The sequence below is a fragment of the Neolamprologus multifasciatus genome, chromosome 7, assembly GCF_963576455.1.
Source record: "Neolamprologus multifasciatus chromosome 7, fNeoMul1.2, whole genome shotgun sequence".
NCBI lineage: Eukaryota > Metazoa > Chordata > Actinopteri > Cichliformes > Cichlidae > Neolamprologus > Neolamprologus multifasciatus.
The window spans coordinates 51,070,816-51,090,074 of record NC_140445.1 but is presented as its reverse complement, the minus strand read 5'-3'; the positions used below and the strand labels follow the sequence as shown (position 1 = coordinate 51,090,074).

Here is a 19,259-nt window from a genome sequence, read left to right as displayed (position 1 = left end):
TACTGCTGTACAATGAAAGTCTGCCACAGCCAAATGAATGTATGCCGTGTAGCTTTTAAAAGTAGATACTTTAAAAACTGGGGTAGGTGTCAAGGTAATGTGCTTCTCTCATTTCAGCCTAGTTAATGTTTTGCTGAGAGGCTTTAAAACCAGCACCGCTTTCTTTTTAAAACCTTATCTACAGTGAAATCCTATCGCTCTTCAAATGAAGTGTCAGAAAAAGCACGAGCGACTTTGAATCCTTTTTTTGTTTCTGTTTCATTCACGCAACAGACTGATTGTTGCTGTTAGCTATAATCTCCGAATCTCTGCTGATCACAGATGTAGGCTTGTTAGCTGAGGGCTATTTCTGATAAAGAGACAAATGTCAGGGGGAGGAAGATTCGCACTCTGGTATTACAAAAGCTGGCACCATTTCAAGATATTATGTTTGCTGTGCTGTCCCCAACGCTCGAGAGAAATAGTGGGTGCAAAGAGCAACACATTTCTCCCAAGCTCCTCACAGAGACAGGCGAGCCTATCGTTGCCATCGTCTGCGAAACTCTTCCGCCCCACGCCCGTGCTGCGACGTCAGATTTTGAGGTCAAGAAGGGTGCGAGGGCTGGTTCGGTCTTAAAAAAGCAATATGATGATTGCTAGTTCCACATTTATTGTAGTGACGGTGGCATCTAAAAATTTAAGAAATAAAAAAAGGTGACATTTTCTCCCTCAAACTACTCCATGTTGCAAGCCAATATGGGCGCTGTGCAGTGTTCACATAGGAACAGTGGGCATTAAAAATGTTGCAGCTCACCATGAAAACAAACACAGCTTGTACTTTGTATGCTGATTAGTTTGAGAGCTACACAAAGGTAATAAGTGCAAGGGCATTGGCTTGCATATGTAAAACTCAACAGTTTATTATCAGTGACTTTTTTTTCCCCCTCCGCAATGTTAATGTGACCATGTGGCTCATACCAATTAATTCCTTTGTTGTTTCAACACCATATTGAGCTGATAATGAGTTTGTTGACCTCATGGTGAAACCCACACCATGAAATTTTAAACAAGTAAGTGGTACTCACTGTTTTTCTCCAGGGAAACTTTTTAGTTGCTGTTCTTGTAACTATAAAAAGGGGTCTGTGCAATGTGTGAACAGTTTTGGTGTAGCAAGCAACGACGCTACACTTAAAGCATGGTTTGGTTGATTGGCAAGAATCCCTTGATTAGCTCTGAATCATGATTATGTTAAATAAGCACTCAGCTTAGGTAAAAATAACTATTTTGGTAAGGTACCTAAATGACTGCAGTAAAAAAAAAACAAAAAACCCGTTCTCTCACTTTTTTAGTGCTACATGCTGAAATTATCGATGCTGTCACTGTTATTCGGAGAACAGTGTCAAATAAGAAAACTGCTTCCACTCAGTAGTTGTTTGCTGTAACCAGCTCCTGTCAAGGTTGCTCATTAAGAACATATATGGGTTATATGTTGCTTCCAACACAAGCAAACGATGCTGCAAAGAAACACAACAGAATATGACAACGCACACACAAAAAGTAAAACTACCTCGTCTAGTGTATCAATACATCATCATCAGCAGGATCAATAACGCACAGGCCGGTTGTTCCTTTATTGCTGCGCTTGCACATGGCAGTCGCTTCGCTGGTTCATAAAAGTCACGCGATATTATTTTCCTGTTTATCATTGAAATTGTCTTGCACTTTAGCGCACGTGTAGTTATTTTATTAATAAAGAACTGAAAAAAATAAATGAGCAACGTCGGAGATGGTGAAGATATCCTCAGAAAATATATTAGCCTCATAAATCATGACAAGTGGTCCTCTGCTACATATATTACCTCCGTGAATATTACCACCTTTATAATGAAAGGCCTCTAATTGATATGGGTGATTCTGGGATTATCGTAATAATAATGCATTGCACACCCTCTGTGTGTTGTGCTGAATACATTTTTATTGATCTTGATATGATAACTGAATTGATCTAATGCTAAGCTCTTTGTAAAATATATGATTAAACCTAAGAATCTATTTAGAGTACGTTGTACATTTCAACAAAGTGATGAGGAGGCATTATGTGCGTCTGCATGGCAGACAAGCCATTTTCATCTGTATGTAAATGCTGAGTATGTAAATAAGCCATGCAGCACCACAGAGGGGAATAGCTGTTGGACTTGGATTTATCATTTGCAAACTGTTTGATCCTCTGATCTTGTGGCACATATACACATCCGATGTCTTTTTACAACGTATCAAATTTCAAGATCATACACAATCACATAACAGGCGATATTTCCTCGTTTCATTCATTCACTCAGGCTGGATCGGGGTTTCTTGGCTGTTAAGATCGGGTGGGAGTGGAACCAGGCAGAACAAATGCTTTCTAGCAACAATGGAATCTAGGTGATGTTTTTTTTCTCACACATCTCCTTATTTCCTAATGCAATGATGCCGCATTCATACGGTGCAACTTTAATCTTCTTCTGAAAAATTCCATTAATCTCGTACGCTGCTCACAATACAAAAGAAGAACACAAAAATGCTGAGGAGTGGCAAAAAGAAAAGAAAAAAAAAAGACACTGGTGCCATATTTTACATCCTCGCGCTGCCTTACCGAGGCCCAAGTGCAGAACATGCTAGTCGATTTCCCTGCTTAATGCAGCACATTGAAAGTGAATTAATGAAAATCCCCCCTCGTGGAATGAGTGTTATTGGGGCTGCCTCGAAGATTTGCTGTCAAAGAAATCGAATCAAATGGGGGGGACAGCCATTTTGTCCTTGCCATATAGATTATTTATCAATCTGACCATCCGCAGTGACGCATGCCTGCTTTTAGAGTCAGTTCACATACACAGTAACCTGACATCAACCTACCAGCTGGCTATAATCTGTTTTTCAGTTCAGGGTTGACTGACCGCAAATGCATTTTCTTTCTGATGCTGGATTTTTTTTTTTCAGTGAAATATATATAATTGAAAACTCATTTAACACCCAAATAACCAAATAGAAACATCTACCTTTCAAAGCACAGGAGTATGATGTAATAAATATGCAATATGTGAATGGCCTTAAGATTTTAATCAATCATTCCACTTCAAACCTTCAAAGCACCCTTTTAAATCTCCAACTGCCAGAGTGAAACTGTTGAGCAAACAAAGAGGAGAAAGAAAATGCAGGGGCTTGCGTGTTTTCAATTTAGCACTTTTTTTTTATGGATTCCTTCTTTCACAATGATCTTAATCTCCTCTGAAGAAAGCTGCCTGGTACCCTCCCCTCGCTTCTACTCCTACATTTCACAGTCATTTGCATGGGCAGAAAGGAGCTCGCACAGAACACATTTCAGTGCCAGGTTCCTCTCATTAAGTCACCTGTCACTTCAGGACTATTATACCAGCCTCGTATTAGCGTCACCTCTCCTCCCCAATAAAGCACCTGGAGGACCGCCGTGAGCCCACAGGCTGACGGCAGCCTACACATTTCACATTAGCCCCTTCTGTTTTACGCGGCGCCACATCACGTCGCTCAAAATGGATTGCTGATTTTCATAATGTGCATAACATACACAATGGCAAGTGGTGTAATTTATTCTGCTGAACACAAAAATTACACCAATTGCGCTACATAATCAAACGCACCAAATGTTCTCGCTGACTGTCGAGCTCAGAAGGGGGGAAAAAAAAGAAGAAGAAGAAGAAAAAAAAGAGTGAAAATTCTCTGCATTGGCTGCCAGGGGCACGGTAACTTATCCAACCGCATGAGGACTATATCATCAAGAATGCGTTTGTTATCTCTTGGGTACAGATACAGTAAAAGGCCCTCCAGATTGTTCCTGCACGTTTCAATTACATTTGACATGCGGTGAAGGGTTTCGACTTCAAAAAGCTTCGCTCTCTGCACCACGCTAAACCGTGAAGATGATGCTTTGCGTTGTAGTTTTCGATCGCCAGGGGGCTGAGGTGTCAGAACTGGCAAGCATGATAATGGTTATACTTCTGCTGGTTTATGGGCCCTACAGTGACCCTCGTGTCTGTTAACCTTGCTTTCTCTGTCTTATAAATCCTATCCTGAGTGGTTTATAGGGCTCACTTGTCAAGCCGTTCCGGTTGTATTTGGTGGGTGGAGCTGCAGCACAGACAAACGGCATGGTGATAAATTCTGCATCTGTTGAGTGACTACGGCGTACACGCGTATTTGTTACACCGCAGGACAATTTACATAGTAAATGTCACAACAAATCAGTAATTATAATGACCATTCCTCCTAGACATCTTGGCGGGCAAAGAGTACATTTCAATATATGGAAACTGTGTGTGGGCTTGCGTGTTTGAGTCAGAAGCTCGAGCCTATCGTGTCTATCAAAGGTAATGTTTGCCAGTGTCCAGAGGAACGTGTCTAGGTTTAGCCTACGCCAGAGTAAGCCCTGTCCTCCCCACTCCTCTTCCCCTGTGGGTTGCGCTTGGCTTCCACCGTTTTCACAGCTGCTCTCAGCAGTGCACTCCATTACACCTTAAATCACTTAAAAGATCTGAAGCACCAAAAACTCCCTCTGCAGCTAATTCACCCTGACCATGTGGATCATCCAGAGAAAATAAGAGCAGGAAAACACTGCAATGTCTGATTCCCAGCCTAATAAAGTGCAATACCACCTTAAATGAACAATATTAAATCAAGACACTAAATTATACCCTCAGACTCGCGTGCCGTTATCAAAGATACCGCAAAGCTGCAGATAAAAATCTCAAATTTTACACCCAGTTCTTGAAGTTCACGGCAGAAGCAGATTCCTCTTTGTTGGATATCCGAAAGCAGCCACAGAGATTAGGCTCAATAAAGAAGGAGGGATAAGTGGGTCTTGTCCTGTGTTTGGTGGCACAGAGGAGTAGACACACAGAGGCATGACACGCAGCTGCACAGTGCTATTGATTCTCCGCTGGTCTCCAGGCACCCTTCCCTTTCATTCAGGCTGCCTGCCAAGTGCCTCTGAACAGGAGCCCCTGCTCTCCCAATGTCTGCACGTCTGCTTAAGCACAATCAATGGGCCATCAGCAGGGGAGAGAACGCACACCACAGTCTTTACTTCCACAGGGTGCAAGTGAGGGGAAATTGAAAATATATGTAGTGGAAAGGCATCATGATACCATGCAGGCATAAAGCATCATTGACTAACAGAATGAAATCAAATGCTTTCAAAGGCTTCAAATGGAGGTTCCAGCCAGTAGTGCACCCGCTAGTCTCTAAATAGCTTATTTGCCAGCGAATGAAAAGACAACCCCATTCACATGGGTCTAAATACTTATTTGTCAGACGTGGATCAATTTTTCTCCATGCTGAGCTCTGACACAAACCATCAGAATACCTCATTTCCCCTGATCAGATAAGCATCTGAAGGTGATTGGAGAAGAATATAGCAGATGCTTTTCTTACATCGCTGTATCAGTAGACATGACTCTGGTTTGTAGGCTTGTATGAGATGTGTTTTTTCAGAAGCACGCCTTTAAAGACAAGGATGGATCGTGAGAAGGGGCTGACTTTGTCTTACACTGATGAGTATTCAGCCTCTCCAGCAGTGGTCCACTCTGCAGCATTCTGCAGCACTGTAAGGCTTCGGTTCAGGTTGCAAATCTGTCAGCCGGGCTGTCACAGATCACAATGGAGTGACAAAGATGTCCCCATTACCAAGGACATTTCAGTTTTGTTCTCTCACGGCAAAAAACATCTTTTTCAAATCCATCTTGAGCAACACAAAGACTCCGAGCTGAATGCAGCAATATCTTTGTTTCTCCCCAAAGATAAATAATGAACCGTCTTACACAACTCATCCTTCACCCGTGCTTTGAATCGAAATGGAAAGCACGGCCGATGCAGCATTGTGTACGAGGTGGCCCGCTTCAATCACCAGATCGTGCCCATTACTAATTATGCTCTCATTGGTCATTTCGAGGGTGAGTGGTAGTTCGACTGATATTGAGTGAGCACAGAGGGAAGAGTTGTATGCCATTAAGAAGACAGAAAATCCACTAACTCAGTGTCACCCGCAGCATGAGCGCAGATAGAAGGAAATGTCACCGTTTAATTATATAACAATTACAATAACGATAATAATAACAAAATATGCTGCCTGCAGAGCTGAGGGGTACTCAGGTGCTGAGTGGCTGCATCAATGCAGATGTGAAGGAAGACAAAAACAAGAGGGATTATTTACCCCCCCCCCCCCCCCCCCCCCCAAATCAGGTTGTGCCCAATGTAGAGATCCCTGTGTCAGTTCAAACCAACAGTAATAATGATAGTAATACAAGAAGGAACACATTTTGAACGTAATATTCTCAGGACTGTGCCTTACATAGCTCCAGCTTATACACTGCTGCAGACACACACACACAAGTACACACTGCCAGAGGCAATTTGTTTTTGCAGTGTTTGCTTTGCGATGTTGTGACTTTGAAATTAAAACCCGGGCCCTAATTTCTGTGTCATCAGCGAAGAGGAGGACTAACACTGGCTGAGCGGCTGTGCTCAACCTCATACGAGCAGCAGCAGCGAGTGCAGAAGCAACCGGTATACGTTGTTGTGTTTTTCCTTTAGTGTTATTGCGATTCCCCCGTTGCTTAAACTCCGCATTACCTTTTTTGTTGATTTTTTTTGTTTGTTTTGTTATGCGAGCAGGCATCAGGTCAAACATAACGACGGTGACAAAAGTTTGCAACACACAGAGGTGGTGCGAAAGCGCATCGCCAAAGAAGACTGGAAATAATGCTCATAACAACAACAATAATAATAATAACAGCAAGCCACACAGTGCAGCTGAGCGCGCTCATCAATACAAATTAATTTGATGTAATCGTCCAACCCGAGTTTAATCATGGGCTGATATGCTACGTCAGCACGTGGTTGCGACCGGCGGTGTTCGCGAGCATGAAATTGGCATTCAAATATTTACTGCACCTTGCTGAAACGGAGAGAGGGGAGCTGAGAGAGGGTGAATGAGAGGCGGAGAGGAGGCGGTGCAGGGAGAGGAGAGGTGTATGTGTGTGTGTGTCCCCTATACGTTGCTTTGCCTTTAATTCGGCCTGTTAATGCGGTATGTGGGAGCTTGGTCAGTGAGCTGTAGTTTGTTTGCTCCTATAGCGCGACAATAAAAGCGCCTTTTTTAAAGACATTGCGGTAACCTTTGGAAAGGCATTTGGTAACGACCCTTGGAAACCGGCAGGGACGGTAGCTTACCCTCAGAATGATAAGAGGTGCTTGTGAGGGGCAGGCTCGCCGATTGAATCGACCACGGAAGCTTCTATAAAGCACACTGCTCCTGCTCTCTGATTGGCTGAGCATTACTACGTCCAATGACCCACACCTGTGGCCCAGCTACAATTTTCCAAAAATATTTTTTTATGCAAATTAAGATCTACTAGCTAATTGTAAGTGCTCATTGAGAACACTACTACATAATAATTGTTTAATTGTTGGTATTATTGCAATAATATTAATTTTGAATTTTTTCATTGTTGTGTGTTATGTGTGTTCATCGACACAGTAACAATGCCGAGCTGGTGAGTTGTGGTGTGTCTCGAGCGCTTGAAGGTTTTTTTTGTTTGTTTGTTTCTTTTGTTTTTTAATGGACTTTTGCAGCCACCTACCCCAGTGTTGTCATGGTGACAATGGTGTACCAAAAGGCTGCGGGGATACTGGTGAACTTGCTGGCCGTGGAGCCTTTCTCCGCATAAAACATAACCGTGGCAAAGATAATGATGGCCATGGTGAGCGAAAAGAGGAGGAAGCCCAGCTCGGAGGCGCAGCTCTTCAAGGTGTAGCCCAAGATGCGCAGCCCGGCGGAGTGCCGGGAGAACTTGAAAATCCGAAAAACCCGGAAGACTCTGAGGGTGACGAAAGCACCGCTCACCTGGTCGTTGTCGGTCATCACCAGGCCGATGTAGTAAGGCATGATGGCGACCACGTCGATGACGCTCATCACACTTTTCATGAACTTGTACCGGCTGGGCGCCGCGATTAATCGGAGGAGGTACTCGACCGTGAAGATCATGACGCACGCGGTGTCCAAACAAAAGAAGGCTAGAGCGTAACGGTCTCCACAGGAAATCTCCTTTGACCTGTTGGGCAAAGACCCACAGGGAACCGTCTCCACCACGTTGGCCATCACCGATATGGCAATGAAGAACCCCGTGACATAGTAGAAGACCAGAGCCAAGGTGCTGGTGTGGGGGTTTTCAAAAGCCCGCCACAGGTACTCCCGGAACGTCAGGTTGACTGGCGTGACGTCATTGTTCATGTCCATCTCCTCGTCATCCTGAAGCCTCTCCGCGTTTTCGCGCCTTCGGTCTTTGTACTCCTCGTAGCAGCAGTCCCCGATGATCTCGGGAATAATACCAAAGAACGCGAGCTCCTCGTCATACGCGGATATGCATTCTTGGCGCGGATAGTGTAGTTTCCCCGTGCGGTAGAAATTGAGGATGTGTCTGAAGATGTCAGGGTCGCGGTCGAAAAAGTATTCGTTCGTCTCCTCGTGAAAAAAGAAGTCTCTCTCCGTGCTCCCCAGCAAAGTGTCCGGGTACCTCTCCAAAGTGGTTCGCCACGTTTGAAACTTGGTCCCACTCACGTTGAGGATAATAAGTCCGTCCTGGGCTTTCCTCTTGTCTTGAGGAGGCATGGGCATCGGGGTGCTCGCCACGGGCATCCATCCTATGGCCGCTGCTCGGGCGAAGGGAAGCCATGCCGCTACACCTGCTGCCATGCTGACCTGTAGTTTCTTTTTTAAAACGACCCTGCTCCGGTTATCACAGTGCTACGGCTCGGAGATGAATTGCATCTGCAGGAAGAACAGATAGGGACAGTGACGGTTATAGGCTTGTGGAGCAGAATGTGATAAGAAAACGCATGAGCCCATTTACTTTTACTGATACTCTATGGTGTTATGCGCAGTATCACTCTCCACAGCCTTATCAACAGTGTAACTGTTCAGTTATGGAAGCCCACTTTGCGGCAGAATATGAATTAGATTTCGATCATCATCCATCAATAAAAGCAGGCGTTTCTTCTTCTTTTACCCCTGGTCTCAGCAAAAAAAAGAAAAAAAAAGAGTAAGAGAAAAGGGGAAAAACACCCACCTTAAAGAAGGTTTCTCTTTAAACTGCATCCACGGCGAGTTCAATAAATACCTCTCATAGGAAGAGAATACTTGCGATTCCGCCACCCATCTATGTGTCACTGCACCCAGACGAGAAGGGGGGAAACAGTAGAAAAACGTTGCATCAACAAGTTAAACAATTCAAGCGCCAGTGTTTCAACAGAGCGGTCATCTGTCCAGGCGCGAGCCTTTCTTTTTTTCTCTTCTTGACATCCGCAAGGCTCATGTGCACAGGCTTTTCCTCCCGTTGCAGCTACTCCTCAATAAACTCCTGTTCCTCTCGTCGACTGCAAGACCATCCTCCCCCTTCCTCACCAACAAGCCCCGACTGTGGAGAGAGGAGAGAAAATCGTATGCAGAGAGAGGAGTGGTCCTATATCTGCACCCAGAAATTCCTCTGCTGCTTCACTGTGGGGGGAACTAATCAATGCGTAATGGTGGTCTCAGTAGGCGGCATCGCCAAAACCTCAAGTTAACGCTTTTGTTTGTGTGTTTTTCCTCTCGTTGCACACCAGGGACTTACTCCCAGCCGTATATTACTCCACTCTAATATTATGCATATTGTCTAATGTCGCCAATATAATGACATGTCTTAGATAGAGTGGTTTGTTTTCTATGGAGGTCGTAATGAACATCGGCTCTATGTCGACGCATTAACACACATATAGTTCCTCCAGGCGCATTTTTTAAATGTACTCATGTATTTTAAATTTTTTTTTTTAAACAATTTAGAGGGAAAAAAAGTAAACCTGATACCACTCTAGCTTAAAGGAACACGTGAGTGCGCGCATACTCGAAATTTTCTGACTGTAATCTTCAGCCTGAGTGCGTTTAATTTTTTTCTACATAAAAACAAACATCCGATCTCAGATCTGCGACAAATCCTGATCAATACGGTTTCCTGGACTTGCACTGTTGTGTAATGCTGTTGAACAGAGTTACACAGCTTAAAAGGTCAACATCATTGGGCTACACCGCTCTACTGACATTTTCCAAAATAACCATAATCAATTAAATGTCTCGCGTGCTCTATAACGTAACAACACTGGCTTTCCAGGGGAATCGAGACAGCTGTGTCCACTGTGTAGCACGTGTTTAGACTCAGGCCATGTTTGGCTGTGAAAACAACAATTTGGGACATAAAGAACACGTTCCCAGTAAGGATTTAGCTCTCGTTTTAGCCAGTTTTGTTTTTCAGCACCGCGGACAGCAACCGGGCTTTCAGCTCTGCTGCTCAAGGCGGCTTCTCGTGCAGATGCCTGCGTGCAGGTTACAAATTACAGGCGTGTTTTGTCCTGCAGGCACATAATTGTAGAGCTTCTCCAGCTTCAGCCAAACGGTCATGCTTAAGTAAACGCAGCTCCTTGGAAATGGACGGTCAGTGCAGATATGTGGATTCACTCACTTTGGCAAATTTACTGCAGCTGTTGCTCTTATGTAAAGTACTGTAATTTGTAGCAAATGAATAGGAAGGGGCTCCCTTTCTTGCCAAAGGACAGTTTGGCACTATAAATGGCTCCTGATGGACACATTAGATGTTGCACCAGTTTGACCTGTGGCCTCTTACTTTCCAGATCTTCAGCCAGTGCACTACATTCACACCCAGCCTCTGTTTCCCTCTGGCACCATGCCGGGTTTTTGTAGGATGAATGCACAAGACTGTCAGAAGTCCCATTAGTGTATGCTGAGCATGTCAGAACACACTCGGTGTTCAGTTTGAGCCATCGGGCCCAGGGGCTATGTATTCATCAGGGCATTTAAATATTCCAGCGGTTGCCAAATGGCACCAAACACAGGCTGAGGTGGTTGCCAGACTAGCTGCAAGCTTGTCACATCACACATAGCATCAGTGTTTTAGTTTAAAAGGAGGTAAATGTGGTTGTTTAGCATCTACATATGGTGTAATTTCGACTGCACACGGCATTTATCAGAATTTCTGCTATTTAATAGTTGCTTTATGAAATGAATACACGATGAAGCAAATTAACAGCTTGGGTTTTCTTTTTCTTTTTTTTGCCTTTTGTTCTTTATATTTCTGCTTGCATTCAGTTTGTAAAATCAGTCATCCCAAGATATTCCAACAAGTGAATCCATCATTCAACCATATGTTCTTTTCGAAAGAACAGTACGAACCTGTCATTTTGCACAGTTTCAGTCTGTGACGTGATAGGAGGGTCGGAACGACATCATCCAAAATGCCAACGTGCAGCACTTTATGAGCACACTAATTTTCAAGAAGCTCCAAGGTCATTTCAGATGGCTGGTGTTGACACAGAGCTGTGCAGATTATTTAATTACAATGTCTGTGTGTTTATGGATTTAGTCTTTGGATCATGTAATTAGCATTTGTCCTTAACAAGGTTGAAAACATCATCCTGGTGTTTTTGTGGTATTTTGCTTGGACGTCAGGTCATAAATGGAAATCTTTGATGTGGACTTGAAATGAATGCATGTATATTTTTACAACAGTCTGTAGTATTAATAATAATAGTAATAATAATGATGATGATGATGGTGATGCACATAATTACACTCTTGTTCTGACTATCTAGATTGTACTTCCTGACATTTTGATGTTGTACTACTGAAGTGACTCGGAGGCTTTAAGGATTAGGTTGTGTAACAGAATAAATTCTGTAAACGGTTCCTTAAGTGTCGTAACCCAAAGGCACGAACCCAAAACAAACACACACTGTCTGATAAACCCTTAGACATTCATGTGGGCTTACACACACACGCACAAACATACACAGCTATATTTTTTTGGATTTGATCCATTGACAGTAGCAGTCTGCCCGCTGTAGTACACCGATGCAGCCCACACTGTAGCCTGTTTTCTGTATTCCATATTTAGTTGGGTCCAGCTCAGTGATTGAGATGATTAAACAGATGAGTCCCCTTCACTGGATATGCGCCAGGACTTGTTAAGGAAGAAGCCAAGAGGGCAGCCACCATTTGATTCGGGTCATCAATAGAGAAACTCCAAATATTTGAAACTATTGAGGCAGTCTCAGAAGTTTAGGCCAGAAATAACTAGTGAGCACGATGAATCATCTGCAGTACAAATACTCTCACAGCAATGCCTACACCGCCTTTAAGGAGAACCCCATAGGCGAGCACTCTCCAAAGGCTTTGATGGAAGGACAGTGAGCTAGTTTAACCTGATAATAAACTTTACATTTATAGACTTCTTCAATGAGATGTGGGTCCATGAAAAGCAGTATAAAGGTAATAAATAAAAAACAAAAGGATGAGCCGAAAAAAAAAAAATCCCAGTTAGAGAGAAAATGTCAGAGGAGAATTAAACAGGCAAACTGCACGTGTAGTACCCCATTTCGGGCTTGGCGATGCCCTGGCACGTTTTATGAAATGCTGCTAAATGAAGTCATAATTTGTCATCATGACCTCTGAGCACAATGACACGCTGATATCCTCAGGTGAACAGCCCACAGTCACACCGCCCATCTCCCACCACGTCATCTCCCTCAGCTGCCTCTGCCTTTTCCTTGGCTCTAATGAGTTATTGACCCCCTGCGGATGTGTAAAATAGAACAGGTCTTTTTGTCTTTTTATTGCAAATGCCAGCTGGTGTGTTAGTATCTGCATCCGTGCGTGCGCGCATGCGTGTAAGCGCACATTCATGTGTGAAGCTATTTATATGCGTGTTCATGTGCTCCAGTATGTACTGCAAGGAAGGGAGTTGCCCAGAGTGCGAGGCTGATGCTTGAGGACTTTATGACTAGTTTCATCCCTGTCAGGATTGTTGGGATAATCTGTAATTTAACAACTGCTGGTTGTCAAGAAGCTGCAAATAGGACATACAGGGTATGTGCGCTTCAAAGTACCTGTATTGTGTCATTACAAGCATATCATTATTTTTATTTTATTTCTTTTCTTGACTTGACACTGCTGAAATAACTAAAACAATGAAACTAACAGCACTGGGGAAAAACATACATTTGCTGCTTACAAATCTACTCATTAATTCAATTTATCATTTCTATTCCGGACTTTCTGCTTGGGAATCAACGAGAAGGGGACAAGCGTTTCGCCCACTGGCGCATTTTTAATTGTTTTCACCCAACTCTTTCACACTGCGTCTACAGGGAAAGTGGCTCTTGTCATCTGGTGAAGAGGTGTAGAAGGCATTGCAAGGGGAACGGAGGTGTCTGTCACTGTGAGTGCTTGTGCCTATAGCTAAAACAATATGCTGCAGCATGTCTGGGGCTCTGAGAAGTGGAGTACATCACTGCACCATCAGCTGTGTGAGTCCCTTAACTACTAATGCACAAGGGCGCATCAGCTGGAAAATGTAAAGCGTGGCCGTGAGACTGAACTGAACCGTACTTTCCCTTACCTTGGCTTGTCTGTTCAACCTTTTTAGAATCTCTTTTGGCCTTGCAACGGAACAGAGGAATGCATTATGTGTATGTCTCTCAGTGTGTAATTAAAAACCAAAGCCAGCATGGTGCCCAACTGGCAAACCCTTGTCGAAACAGTAATTCTTTGCAAGGGCATTGAGTTGTTTACCCGCCTCATCTGTTGATTGCGTTCCCCACTGCAGAGGTGCTGAGCAGATGCTCTGTGTGGATCTAAACACAAGGCTTTTAACAGGTTCTCACTGTCTGTGTGTGCAGACGCAGCCTCCAAACAAAAAAGAGCTCTTTTCAAATGTGGCAAGTGCTAAAACCTTTATGTTCCAGCTGCTTCTCTGCAATGAAGTGATGGTGAAGAAAGGACTTGAATTAAGAAGCTTAGAATCAGATCAGGCATTCATCAGCCCACTGTTCCTCACGTGTGTGCTTGAACTGGAGCACAGGGGATAGCAGTTGGAAAAAAGGGGAAAAAAGATCGACTCTCCTTCAGTATAGAAGTCATATTTGTTTGGCAGATGTGAGGTACCATTTCTCTGGATCATGATTGCATTGCCATTTCACTTGATTGATACGTAAATGTCACTGGCTTTAATAGTTCTGCCTCAGACAAAGGTATTCTTTTTTTATTCTCCTTTCTTTTCTTCTGTCTTTCTTTTAGATTATCCGGCTGACCATCCTCCCTTTAAGTCATAGGATGCATTTCTTTCCCTTGATTCTAAGGATTCAGCTCAAATCTCGAGTTCGAGTATCATGCTAGGAAAAGCTTTAATTCCTAGATTACCATCGCCATCATTACAAGCAACCGACAGTGCGACAAAGGGTCAGGAGGGGATCAGACTCTGTGGAAGGGTTGTTTATTTGGGCAGTGGCAGTGTGGGCTTCTCCTGACGTCATTTGTCGGGACTTGGCATTGGTTGGCCTGACCAGTGACATTTGCTTTCCCACCATGTGGCCCCTGTACTTTGAGGCCAGATGGCAGATGATGCCTCCGAAGCAGACGACACACAAACACCCAAGCGAGTGTATCCACACACATGCACACATGCATGCACATGCGCATGCACACACACGTGTGCACAGACAGACATGCATTTACATAAGCAAGCACACACACATGCACATAGACTGCTCACAATCAAGTTTCCCTTCTCTCAGCAGAGGGGGGGGGGGGGGGGGGGGGGGGGGGGGGGGGGGGGGGGGGAGGCAAAGCAACAGATCGATTTGTCACCCAAAATAATTTATAAAGTCCTGATAGAATGCCAGAAAGTAAACTTGGGGAAAAGTGGATGTATTATGATTGGAGCCGGGTAGATCGATGCTTTCCTCTCTCTGTGAGGCTCAGCTTGTTTGTTCAGGGTGAAATATCATCATGAAGGCACAGCTCACAGCTCTTACACCTCCCCCTTTATGTGCACTGCAAAATTTGTTCTTCGTTCGCTCTCTGTCTCATGTCCCCTTCTCTTTTTTCTGCTTTTATCCGTACCTTTGTCCCACATGAAGAAACGGTCAGTCATCTGTGAACAGGATACAGTGGAACCACCGAACAAGGATTTGTCATTGAACCAGGTATCTGGTGATTTTGTCCGGGGAGACAAATGTTGATAGGCACGCTGTACTTGAGCGTTGTTGTTGAGCGCACATAAGCGTGGCCTATTAACCCGCAGACAGGAGGCAAATCAATTTACTAGCTCTGAAAGTTTTATCAATCATAAGCATCGCGGCTCGGAGGAAGACGGAATGAAGAAGGGCTTTCTCTAAGTACATCATATCAGTAAACTGCGATAAGCATCAGCACTTTAATCTGAAGCTTCTTTGAGCCGCTTTTGTAAAATGATTTCTGCCTTACTAGAAACCGCACAAACCACAGTCGCAGAAAATTATATGGATGGAGGGATGATGACAAGGAGCGCGCATGGTGATTAATCCTCAAGAAAAGCCAATTGTGAGCTGCTTTTCTTAGCTTCTTTAATTATTTCTAATTTGTCTTCCTGCCGCATGTTGTGTAACTTCCGAGGCTATAAATGAACAATTCTTTTTCAGCGAGAAATTGATTCCGAGTTCACAATTTGTGGAGGTTTATTTTTAACCTATAAAGCACAGTGTGAACTGGTAGCATCATTATGAGGTCACAGAGGAGGGTATTGGTAAGGTAACAAATCAAGCAGAGGAACGGAGCTGCACACTGGAGGGGAAAACAATTCATTGCTTTCCACTAACTTTGTATTGCATATAGGTTCCTTCTTGTCGATTCTTTCTGCATGCATAAGAAAACCTAAAAAAAAAAAAGGCCTTAAAGTCTCAGCCTGATGGGATGCACTTGCAGCAGTGTAAAGAACCCCAGCTAAGCAGGTGAACTGAAAAACCGAGCGTTTCAGGAGACAATAGTGGATAGCAGCAATGAGATGTGAGGCATCAGCAGGAAAAATGGGAAAACTGTGGGATCTGAACGCTCAGTATGCCTACGTGTGCTGCAAGCAATTTGTCAGTGAAATGTCCTGGCATCATGCAAGTTGTATGAAAGTGGAATTTAAATCATTTAGAAAGGTATGAGTAACATAATTTGTGCCCTAGAAAACTACAGTAGTTTCCTGTAACACATAGCTACATTTTTTTTTTTTTTTTTACCTCTAGCCAGTTAAAGGGTTTTTGTTGGTGTTTCAGACCTCAGTTGCATATTGTAGTGGTGCCTGTTTTACACTCCAGTGGGTGTGGTTTGGTGGCAGGAAGCACTCTGTCTTTATAAGAGCTGAACTGTAATGTCAGTAGATGACCTGGGTGCAATTTGTTGGGGGTGGGCAGCTGTGAATCAGCTCATCTCACTTTTGTTTCATAAAATTATGTATTTATTTAGTTATTCGTTTTAAGCTTCAACCTCTCAGATTCTCACCTTTTTTTCAGGGATGATGGTGATGATGCCTAGCAACAAGAGATTACAGGTTCTGGCTATGATTTTCAAACAACAAGGTGAAAACTCCAACAATGAGAGCACCTTTCTTCCAAATGAACTAAAATTTCATGTTGGTAAATGGCCTGTATTGGTATAGCGCTTTACTTACTCCCTATGGACCCCAAAGCACTTTACACTACATTCAGTCATCCACCCATTCACACACTGGTGATGGTGGCAAGCTACATTGTAGCCACAGCCGCCCTGACAGAGGCGAGGCTGCCGGACATTGGCGCCACCGGGCCCTCTGACCACCACCAGTAGGCAACGGGTGAAGTGTCTTGCCCAAGGACACAACGACCGAGACTGTCCGAGCCAGGGCTCGAACCGGCAACCTTCCAATTACAAGACGAACTGCCAACTCTTGAGCCACGATCGCTCATATTATATATATTCTCGAATGCCAGGCAATTTGATGAATACAGTGAGTACATGTATCAGTTGATAAATAGGTGAAGGATGTTCTTCATCTGTGCTAACAATTGTTCATTGATCTAAAGTCCTGAGCCACTCAATTCTTTATATTTTGTAAGACAACGGGAAATAGGTGGAGTGATTTATTAAACCTACAGAGAAATAGTCAGCAAGGCAGATTCTAATGGTCTTGAAAGTCAATATTTGTATAACCACCTATATCATTTAACATAGCCTGAACTCTAAGGCATGCTTTCTTTAAGTAGTCTTCAGGAATCCTTCTCCATTGCTTCAAAGCTCTTCTTTGGCTGCCCTTCTGTTCTGATCCCACTCTGCTTCAGCATGTCATACTAGGGGTTAGCATTGGTGCACGAAGCAGGCTCTGATGAGAATTAACATGCTTAAAGTCTTTATTTACAGTCAAGTAATAATTCGCAGATAAAGTGGTGGGGGTAATGGGATTGGACTGGCATTATGGTTGCACACACAGGAGCTCTGCAGAAAAGAAGACACAAAGTTGCTTAAATGGAGTCTCTTTTGTGTCTTTTTTGTCTTACTTGTACGAGAGGTGAGCTTGAGCCCCTGGTGCAGCTCTTGAGCAGTGGGTCTCTAACAGAAGTGGAAAAAGTACAGATATTCTATACTTAAGTATAAGTACTGATACTAGTGTTAAAAAAAGTACTGGCTCTTAAATGTATGCAAAAGTAAAAAAGAAAAAGTAGCTCTTTGGTTTATACCTGCTGTTTTTGTGAAAAGCTCACTGAACCGTGTGCTATAGTAATGTAATAATAATATAATATTAGTAGATGGGAATACAAACTTTGTTTTAGTCTAAATTTTAATAGATGTACTCAACTTCAGTCAGTTAGTAGGAGCATGAACAGCAAAAAAGAAGGAAATTTAAAAAAAAAATATTCTGTAACCTACAATGTAGACGGGGGGCTTTGCTCTAAACAGGAAAATTAGTATTAACAGGGTCAAAGTGGTTAAAGTTAGGCACATGGGGAAGCCCTACAATCAGTTGTAGTGGCTCAACATGGGGAAAAGAATTACAACAACAAATCATTTATATTGAGAGCTCTAGTGAATTTTTTTTTAATGTACAGGCTGCGATTAGCTGATTTGGGTTACTGCTGCTCTGAGGTTTACTGCTCTTTGTGGATTTACACAAACGAACCCTTTTATCCTGCATTAAACTACAGAGTATTTTGTCACATGCATAATGTCACATGTACAGACCCAATATCTGATTTAAAAACATGAGGCGTTACTTGTAAGAGTTAAATTTTCAGTTTATCAGATACCACTGAGGAGTCCTTTTAACGTCTTTCTTATCTTTCTCCATCTCTGAGTGAAGCATCTTTCTTTTTTCTCCCTGTGAAAAACAGCAGCTGGACCTTTAGCTAGCAACACAAACTGCAAACAAACACTTTGTGTGTCTGCTGATGTTTCTTTAAACTAGAAAATGGGTAGAAATGATAGAAATGCTGCATTTGAATTTAGCTGCCACTTTAAAAATGCTACTCCCTTTGTGCTCATCTTCTGTAGGGCTAGCTAGAGGCTGAAGTACCTCAGCAACTTATGGACACCTGGACTCGTTCCAGTGTTGTGCCAAAATAAATAAATAAATAAATATGTCCCACTTTAACCCCAGACTATGGGACACGGTGCCTCTTCCATCCGTTTTTATGCAACATCCACTGATAATATATGAACAGGACTGTCTTTCATGTGTTACTGTTTAGGCTCAAATCAGTTTGATGTTTGAAGGCGTGCAGTGACATGAAATAATAACTCTTCTTACTCTTTTTTCAGTAATAAGAGAACAAGACAATTAATTGAAAGGAACAGAGAGGCTAAGAGTTAGCTGTTGAAAAGTACTTGTTACGGGATCAGAGTCGGTGGTGAGGAACCAAGGCAGCCTTCTGCTTCAAGATAACCTCCACACGATGAGCTGATCTGGAGCAGGTGCAGAAAGGACTGGAAACTCCACCCAAGGACGACTAATATCAGTGAAATTAAACTTAGTGTCAAAACCTCACCTTGCAGCACCACGACACAGCAAAGTTAACCTTCGGGCTCCAGGGAGGCCAATCTCTGACTAATAGCTTTCCATTTTTGTGTTTTTCTGTCCAGCTGGGCTTTTTCTGTATTGGCAGTGTGTTTGGTATCATTGTCATATTTAAAAAAAAAATCACACACAAATTGTGTACCAGAGGCTCCGACGACTGCAACAAAGCCAGACTGCAAGCCAGAAGCCCGTATGTCTGATTTATGTATAGAGTGGATGTATATCACCAAATTATTTAAAATGTGGGGTTGTGGATGCAACCATTACTATCACTTAGGGGGCTAATGGTATCTGCAGCCAGATTTCAATTCAACA

General features: G+C 43.2%; 1 protein-coding gene across 4 annotated transcripts in view; it reads right to left on the bottom strand.

Moving 5' to 3' along the window:
- LOC146515291 (A-type voltage-gated potassium channel KCND2-like) overlaps positions 1-9,689 on the bottom strand; it is a 41,327-nt gene extending 31,638 nt beyond the window's left edge. For 3 of the 4 annotated variants that reach the window (XR_014874971.1, XR_014874972.1, XM_085165591.1), the window contains exons 1-2: positions 9,117-9,689; positions 7,632-8,818 (exon numbers count right to left, since the gene is read on the bottom strand). Coding sequence is in view for 2 of the 4 variants with exons in the window: in XM_085165591.1 (XP_085021717.1) it covers positions 7,632-8,743 (1,112 nt within the window). In the remaining 2 variants the exon portion in view is untranslated. The remainder of the gene's footprint in view (positions 1-7,631; positions 8,819-9,116) is intronic. The other variant, XM_085165592.1, reaches the window with a different exon arrangement.
- Positions 9,690-19,259: the final 9,570 nt, after the last annotated feature.